At 39.0% G+C, this 9309-nt stretch overlaps 2 protein-coding genes across 2 annotated transcripts; both read right to left on the reverse strand.

Annotated features, from left to right (window-relative positions):
• Positions 1–4745: 4745 nt before the first annotated feature.
• On the reverse strand, positions 4746–5703 carry LOC126664643 (uncharacterized). Its single transcript, XM_050357147.1, has 4 exons — positions 5533–5703; positions 5341–5445; positions 5128–5145; positions 4746–5003 (listed from the first exon to the last, which is right to left on the reverse strand). The coding sequence occupies exons 1-4, from the start codon at positions 5701–5703 to the stop codon at positions 4746–4748; spliced, it is 552 nt and encodes a 183-aa protein (XP_050213104.1).
• A 1642-nt stretch (positions 5704–7345) lies between these two features.
• Positions 7346–8389, reverse strand: LOC126664651 (uncharacterized). Its single transcript, XM_050357160.1, has one exon. The coding sequence runs from the start codon at positions 8387–8389 to the stop codon at positions 7346–7348; it is 1044 nt and encodes a 347-aa protein (XP_050213117.1).
• Between the last annotated feature and the right edge of the window lie 920 nt (positions 8390–9309).

The following is a 9309-nucleotide window of genomic DNA, read 5'->3' on the forward strand; positions in this document are numbered from 1 at the left end:
ACTTAAGGATACAATATTTATCCTTATGATTGAACAAAGGATAAAATGACAGGGAGTCGTGTAAGGCGAAAGAAACGTAATATATACATAAAGATGATGTATAATTACTCTTATGATTGAGATAAACGAAGTAGCGATTGTAAGTTGTAATTGAAAAGGAGAAATTAAAAGTATGAAGGGCAAAAGAGATGGTAATACGAATGATGAATATCAAGTGATATTTAAAGGAGATATAACGTTATCAATGTCAGTGTTTAAGGATACAGAAATAGAAAGAGAAAGGATACGAAATGACGAAACATACGATTTTACAAGATATGAAAGTTTAAATTAGATAGATCAAGAGAGATAGTAGTACTATATGACTGATATTAAGTAAAGTAACTAATATCAGTATCAAGAATTATAAGTTGCGTTAACAGAAAGGAGAAAGACACACGTATAGACGTACGTGTCAGTAATTATAAGAATGGTGGATGATATGAAGAAAAATGTAAAGGTAAAATGCAAATACCTCAAAATTTAGTAAGGTGATTAGAGAAGTGAAAGTTCTAGAAATACGTCGAAAGGATTGTCAGAATAGAGCAGCAGCAATAGAACTGCTATAAACGAAGGAAAGACGTAACGAATATAACAAGTAAAAGACAAGACAAGAGTTGATACTAGTACAAAGAGACCAAGATATTTGAAGACAATTAAAATCAAAGTATAAGTGCTAAGGAAGTATAAAATGTATAAGACGACGGTGAGTTGGAATTATTCCTTGACTTTGGGAATTGTAAAGTAAATGGAGTACAAATACTAGAATCAATCGTAAAACCCTTCAAAGAAGACAAGAGATAGAATAAGAAAGAAGTTAGATGAAGGTTAGCCAACGAGAAGGATTCTCGAAACAGATAGACTTAAAAGAAACAGGTGAAATTCTTATGGGGTTATTATAAATAAGAAATCATAAAGTAAAGAAGAGACAGTTCTGATTGATAAATCAATAAGAGTAACCAAAGAGAAGGTGAAAGGGATAAGAGAATGAGGATATGAATAGTGTCAGTCAACGAAGACGATCGTATAAGCTACACGGTTAAAGTCAACACAAAGAGAAGTACATTTAGCAACGGGGAATGTACGAAGGATCACGATCAATAGAACAACATAAAATTCACAATAGCTTAAGCAAAGCAAGGAAAAGTTAAAGGAAGCAAAGGAAGTATCAATCTCGACTACGTTGAGAAATAATAAATATGATAGACAAGATACAAGTTGAGAAAGGATTGATTGGTAAAGAACGAAGTGTCGGATACTAGTAGAAAGAGGTAAATACATCATTAAGGATATAGCCGGCACGTTGTCACTATTAACGTGTAAGAGAGACAAGTAGCGACCCGAGGACGACTGAAAATGAAACAGTAGACATGAAGAATACCGAGTGAGGGTTAATCGACGCTAATAAGGACAAAAGAAAGATCACAACCAGTTGTACAAGACGTCAGGATTACGATATCGGTGATACGCCTTGAGCCACACTGTTTTAGAAAGATGACCAATAAGACAAAGGTAACAGTAAGAATATTTTCAGTTATGCTACAACAGGAGATTACTATGAGCAAGATAGATAATCGATTAATGATGAGTACGAAGTCACAGCTATATGTGGAGAGCTAAGAACTAAGTAAGAGAAAGGACATGACTGACGTATAGTAATGAATATCAAGGAAGGTATAAGAATAATTGTAAGGTCCCAACAAGTTTTATGAAAATTCGAGGACGAATTTTTATAAGGGGGGAAGAATGTAATACCCCAAAATAGTTAATTAGCTAATTGGACCACGTGTCCAGTTTTGAGTCGCAGAAGTGGTGAAATTGGAAAGTTTTCCGATAAATAAGTTTTAGCAGGTCGGTTTTAGAAAAGGTTATTATGGAGAAAACTTATATTATATTTCAATTCTAAAGTTAGAATTGGAATTAAATGGAAAAATGGCGAGAAAAGTTCAAAAATAGGTATAGGGACCAAAGTGGTAATTTAGCCACTTTACGTCGAAAATAGAAATATTGGATTTTGACGGGAAAGTGTTAATATCGGGCTTTGTATTATTTATAGGATATAAATAATACGTATAAGTCATAATAAAAGAAGTTAACGATTTAGCTATGGACTAAATCGTACGATTAAAAGTTTAAAGGATAAATGATAGGAAACAAAAAGAACAAGGATCAAAGTGAGCTCTTAACCACTCAATATAAGGGGAAACTATTTGAATTAAGAAATCAGAAAGAAAGGAAAAGAAGGCTCCAGAAAGAGAGAAAAACTTCCGATCGATTTCGTTTCGCCGCCGTTTCTCCGTTCGACGTCCGATTCGAGCGATTCAAGCGGCGATTTCTTCAGAACGGAAAGCTCTATCACCTCCGGCCATCAAATTAAGGTAAGAGGTCGGGTTTTGGCATGAAAAAGATGGTTTTGTGGGCTGTTTTCATGAGATTGTGATTTTGGATTGAAATTGATGTTTTCGGGTTTACTATGACGTTTTTGAAGAAACCGAGATATGGGTATTGAGCGTGGGTATGTTTAGCACGTCGGGATTGTGGCGAAACCCCGGAAAATCTGATTTCCGGGGCTGTGCACGTGGTACACGACCGTGTACCACGGGTGCACGAACGTGTACTGATGTACACGAACGTGCACCTAGCGAGGTACACGATCGTGTACTGAAGTACACGAACGTGTACTTCTCATGGTACACGAACGTGTACAATGAGTACACGAACGTGTACCCCTGAGGTGCACGAACGTGTACTCAGTTGCACGATCGTGCACCCACCAAAACGCACACCCGTGCACCCCAACTCGCCTCCACACGTATGCAAACTGTAATTGACCTAGGCATTCGACGTTTTGAGTAATTTGACTCTAAAGGACGGGTTTCGGACTTTGAGAGTCATTAATCTCGAGATTAGCTCGACGTTTTAGATAAATTATAATAATGGAAAACGTCAAGGACGTTAAGCGATTTTCAATTATAAGAAATAGTATTCGCTAAGTCGTTTATACGACTAGAGATATTGAATACGTAAACAAGTATAAAATGAAACTGAATCATAAAATCTAAAAGTATTATACGTATAAGAATGCAAGAATCACGTCTAACTATTAACGATTTATCAGACGTGTCAGCAAGTAGTGGAGTCAATAGAGGCGGACTAGCGAGAGCGTATTATCAGATCGATCATATCATTTCTTGGATTGCGGTCACTGTGAGTTGTACTTTTACTTTCATGTATTAAAACTATTTTATATATATATACTGTTTACACGCATCGCATTATATATAATTGATTGAATGTTATACGTTTATTTAATTTCTGTATATAAGAACTAGTATGCGATCCGAAGAAACTAGCTACCTATTGGGTGTCAATAGGCTGTGTGATCACCAGTATCGAGTCAGTCTAGTATGTTTGCATTGAGAAACGACTTGACACAGTTGGAAGCTAATGATGAATATGAAATTTACGATTGGGTTATGATTTAGATACGCAGAGTGAACTCGGCTACGGTGTAGCTTGGAAGTCCCCGTATCTAGTGGCTGGGCCACCAGCGAGTTGGACTCGCAATTGATATTTACGATTGGGTTGAATGATATATGATTATTCGAGAGATGTGTCGCATGCTAGGATATTAGTTTCGTACGGATCAAATACATGGTTATATGTTTTATATTAACATTTTCTTGAGATGCGATGCTATGTTTCTGTATTAATACTGTTAGTAAATGTCAACTCACTCAGTATTTCCCCAAATACTGACCCCTCACCTTTGATGTCTTCCAGGTGCTTAGCTTGTGGACCTAGCTAGAGGCCAATTTTGGAGTGCAGAAGTCAGCTGTATATGTTAGTTTATGACTTCTGTGAGTGCTGCAGTAGTGGTCCTGTGTCAACAGAATAGTAGCCTAGTCAGCAGTTTATTTTGATTGTATATATCAACTGATGTATTTGTCTATATGCTTTTTGATAGGCTACGTACGTTGTATATGATCCACGGCCCCAGATGCCAGTGAAATGTTTGAAACACTAACTGATGTATATAGTACCGCGAGGCCAGTTCGTACAGGGTACGGTAACTAGAGCCCGCGAGGTTTTGAAACAGTTAGTGTACATATTCGGTTATATGTTATATATATGTATATTTGCTTCCGTTGTTTATTGTTATTTGTTTATATTATATTTGCGAAAAAAATAAATTGTGAGTTTAGGCTTGCTACGGGTTCCGGAGCTACCACTCCCGTTCCCTAGCGCCGGTTGCGGCTCAATAATTTTGGGTCGTGACACTGATTTTCGACGGATAGTTCTGTCGCCAAAATACTGATTCTGTCGCAATTAGTCCCATTTTTCGGCAGATTTATGCCGTTTTCTGCTATTTTTTCTATTTTTCCCTTCCGTTTCAAACCTGTTAAATACAGTAATAACAATTTATTTATAAATCACAATCAATTAAAACTGATAAATTAATATGTATATATATATATATATCAAAGTATACATAAACGTTAAAAAAGAAAAAAAAACAGATTATGTTAGTAATAAGATAAGCTAACACGACACTACAAAGCTGTAGTGTCGTCATCGTCTGGTGGGGTAGGTGGGGGCTGTGGCCGAAACTCTGCAGGAAGGTTAGGAATCATCCTAGCAATCTCCTCGCGTATCAGCTGGGCCATGGTCGCCGCCTGCTGCTCCTGAGCCAGTCGAAGACCCTCCTAAATGTCGGCCTGCACGCGGCGCTCGACCTCCTCGTCTGCCTGCTGCGACGACCTAGAGGAGCTGCCTCGCTGCACCCTGCTGCTTGTCCCGGCGTACCTGCTGCTCACAGAACCCAAGCCGTACACACTTTTCTTCTTGTTGATGCCCTCGATGTCTAGAAACACCTGGGTCTCGTCCACTGCCGCTGGGCTCGAGGAGCTACCCTCTCCGATCTGAGGCCGTGTCGCAGCAGCAAGCCTCTCAGTGATGGCGTCCTACAAAACAATAAAAAACATATCAGTTTAGTTTTAAAACAACTAAAAATACATAACATATTAAAAAGCAAACCTAATTTCTAACGAAATTTCGACAGCATTTCCTCTATAATATGAGGATCACCCATTTTACAGGGAAGTCCTGCAAGAAAATTACAGTATATAATCCAACCAATAAACATGTTCAATATAATATAGCATTTCTAACTTGTTAAATTCAAATAAACAATCTACCCTAACATATTTAACACCTAACAAACAAGCATTTTCAATCTAATAAATCATTTCCGAATTATTAAATTCAACTTAGAGAATTATAAGTTTAATAAGGACTTACAGTCATATCCTGAGCCCGCTTGTCGACCAGCTTCTTGTCAGCCTTCGTGCAGTGAAGGCGAGTGTTAAGCTCCGTCGCACTCGTTTTTCGGCCAAGCTCCCTTTCCTAACAGAAAAAAATACAATTTAATTAGTATCAAAATAAAGCAAATACGTTATTTAAGTATTTTAATTACCGAATTTTAAAACAAACCATCACATCCATATGCTTGAGAGCAAAGCGAGATCCACCAGTATGGCGGGCAGGTCCAGAACCGGCGCCCGCTGGCTCGCTCATCTGATTTACTCGGGCGGTTTCTGACCTCTTCCTCTCTTTCTCTGAGTCCCACAACGCGTTCCAAACATCCCAGATATCCTGGGTCATAGAGATATGCTTTTGTTTCGTCCTCCTCATTCTGTGGATGTTGTCTTTGTAGCGGTTGCTGCGTGGGCCATGAAGACCTGTCTGATGACCTCTTCACTGTACGCCGACCTATCCCACCAGAACTCTTTCTGCAAACAGTACAAACATGTTGCATGAGTTAGTTTTTTCAAAAAAAGCATAACTTACAAGTATTAAACTGTAAATTTCATTACCAGGAACTCCTGGAAGTAGAACTCTCTCGGCTCCGCTGTTAGAAAGCGCCATGATGTTCCATTATCGAACCAGCACTACCTAAAATTCTCCCGCATAGCCCGTGAAACAGGCCCAGAGTCGATCAACATCGTCCTGTGATTTTATAAACATAGTTTAGTATATATACATATTACAATACACACGTTAAGAACAAAATCGTAATCATACCTGCTAGGGTTTGGGTGAACCCTTGCCCTACCTTGGTCGTCCAGAACAGCCGGGGGCTCGCCAGGCTCACGCTGCTGCCGAGGCTGAACAGGTGCTCCAGCCTCCAACTGCTGCTGCACCTCAGCAACGTCGTCATCGCCAGGAACAGGGCCTCCCTGTCCGCGTCCTCGGCCTGAGGCTGATCCTCGGCATGTGCCTGATCCTCGACCTCGACCCCTCATACCGGCACATACATCAATTTTAAATGTTCCACAAACATCCAACACATTATATTAGTAAAATTATACAGTCCTTCGTGAAACATAAAACTAAGAAATAAAAATTCAAATTCAACAAGTATACATTGCCTTAGGATATCTCCCAGTAAAGCCTATAATGCCTTATGGAAACTTTATTAACTTAATCCACTCAAGTAAAGCCTTTTTTCCATCCCTGTCCAAAGCATACATTGCCTTAGGATATCTCCCAATAACCGGATCTTTTGCTAACTCGGGCCGATCATATATGTCATTCAACTCTTCTCTAGATTTTACATGGTCTTTTGTTTTCCCGGGAATATTTAGTACAGTATTGAAAATGTTGTCGAATATGTTTTTCTCAATGTGCATGACATCGAGATTGTGACGAATGAGATTCGTTTTCCAATACGGAAAATTCCAGAAGATGCTTTTTTTTATTCCAACCACAATCTGTCAACTTCGCAGCATTATTTGTCGCAGCCCCAATTTCATATGCCTTCATAAACCCCATACTATCCACCTCTGCCAACAATTCTTCTCCGGTTTTTGGCTGTCCGAATACTTTGTTTATGTTTTTTAGGAAATCAGTAGTATTACGACGGTACAGGTGACCACGAGGCAAGAAATTTCTGTGGCAATCAAACCACGACTGTTTTCTACTCCCTTTAAGCGTGAAAGCATCCGTATTTTCCATTCAGTGTGGGCAAGACAGTCTCCTAGATGTGGTCCAGCCAGAAAACATGGAATAAGCGGGAAAATCATTAATTGTCCACATAAGTGCCGCTTTCATTTAGAAATTCTGTCGCCTATTAACGTCGAATGTCTGGACTCCAAATTTCCATAGTTGGTTCAGCTCAGCTATCAACGGCTGCAGGAAAATATACATTTGGTGTTTAGGATTTCGAGACCCAGGGACAATAACAGTTAAAAACATGAACTCATCTTTCATACACATCCCTGGGGGAGATTGTAGGGTGTCAAAATTACTGGCCATGATGAATAATTCTGCGCGAAGGCCCCAAATGGTTGAAACTCATCAGTACACAGCCCAGTCTGATATTTCGAACTTCTTCTGCAAACTCTGTATGAAATTCACTGAAATGTTTCCACGCCGAGGAATCTGACGGGTGACACATCTTCCCATCAACCATTTTGTGTTCTGCGTGCCACATCATATGCTTGGCGGTGGCTTTAGAAGCGTACAACCTCTGCAGTATCGGAGTTATAGAAAAATAAAACATTTTCCTATAAGGGACGTTAACTTTTATTTTAGGAGGCGATTTCCACCGTTCGTGATCGCAAATTTTGCATCGCGTTAACTCCGCGTCTGACCCCCAGTAAATCATGCAGTTACGGAAACAACAATCGATAACTTCAACCGGCAACCCAAGACCTCTAACCATCTTCTTTATTTCAGCAAAGTTCTTTGGCATCTTGTTGTCCTCTGGGAGCAGCTCTTGTGTAAATTCGGTCACATCATCTACTAAAGCTACTGACCCACTATGTCGACATTTGATGTCCAATATTTTAGCAGCTGTAGACAAGGGAGAGTGTTTGCTATTGCCGGGGCATACAGGTTCTCCGGCCGCACGCATCATATCATAAAAATGTTTAGCTTCATTATTCGGTTCCTCTTCCGTGAACACTACTTCTGGACCGGCATCATCGATAACCATTCTCTGAACTGAGCTGAACTCGTCATCCCCCTCATATTCCATGTCAAATTCATACTCCGATAGTTCTCTAACAGGACGAGGATTTAAAACATTTCCCTCCCCATGAAAAAGCCAGACTTGATAATCTTTCACAAACCCTTTCTGCAAAATGTGCAGTTTCACTGTTTCGACATTTTGATAACTCGTATTTTTACATCCTGTCCTAGGACAAGGGCATTTAAGCTCGGGCCCACTCATACACGCGGGATGGCGTAAAGCAAAATTCACAAACTCCTGTACGCGTTCGTCAAAACCTGGGTACAACAGCCCGCCCTGGAGCCGTCTATACATCAAACTTCGGTCTGATTCCATTTATGTAGCACAGATAATTAGGAGGGGTTTTCGCTCGAAAATATCAAAGTCAATGTAATTGACTGCTTTAAAGGTATGGACCTATCCCATTCGCAAAACTGGCGCCCCTTAACTCAGCCACGATATAAGCCTAGCAACGGAGAAAAATATTCGGCAGCCTTCCGGTGTCGTTCTCCTTCAATGCGATATTTAGTATATGCGCTGTAACGCTAATTATATATTCCGCGAGGAATAATCGTTACAAAACATATACTATACATCCACCCGGAGAACAAACGCTGGAAAACAACCGAATATTTTTCTACCGCTACTAAACATATATGGTTTTCATGACCGAGTTACGGGAGGACCAGTTTTGCGAATTGTACAATCCCGTGTCGTTCAATCGCTTGAAGACACGGGACGGGAATTCTATGGCTAGGTTTAAGATTTTATTAGTGGGAATAAAATGGAGGTCATTTTAGGTGGAAACAGCTTATAAACTAAGAAATTATAAATGAAAATAAAAATTAAAATAATATCGGTACTTACTTGTTGAAGAGCAGAACCGCAATAGATAATAAAAATCGATGTGAAATGTCGAATCGATGTAATCTACTGATGGATATCACACCTATATATCCGCTGCAACAAACTAACGGATATATAATTAATAAGTTGCTTAAATTTTCCGAAAAAATTGGGCAGCACTTCCCCTAAAAATGAGCATTACCCATTTTTCAGGGAAGTCCTGCAAACAAATTATAATTCACAAACCAAAATACAATCCACATTAATTAAGTAACCTAAAGTAAAAATTTCACCTAATTAAACAATTAATTAACCTACTAAAAAATCTAATTAAACATTTTAATAACAAATTAACTAAAATCAAATTATCATAATTTAACAATTAATTAACCTAATTAAACATAATTCAA

Source organism: Mercurialis annua, linkage group LG1-X, assembly GCF_937616625.2.
Source record: "Mercurialis annua linkage group LG1-X, ddMerAnnu1.2, whole genome shotgun sequence".
Classification (NCBI taxonomy): Eukaryota; Viridiplantae; Streptophyta; class Magnoliopsida; order Malpighiales; family Euphorbiaceae; genus Mercurialis; species Mercurialis annua.

Coding starts and splice junctions, on each gene's coding strand:
- LOC126664643 (XM_050357147.1), bottom strand. CDS start 5,703: ATGACCCAGGATATCTGGGATGTTTGGAACGCGTTGTGGGACTCAGAG. Junction 5,446..5,532: donor TCAAGCATATGGATGTGATG/GTTTGTTTTAAA, acceptor TTTTTCTGTTAG/GAAAGGGAGCTTGGCCGAAA.
- LOC126664651 (XM_050357160.1), bottom strand. CDS start 8,389: ATGGAATCAGACCGAAGTTTGATGTATAGACGGCTCCAGGGCGGGCTG.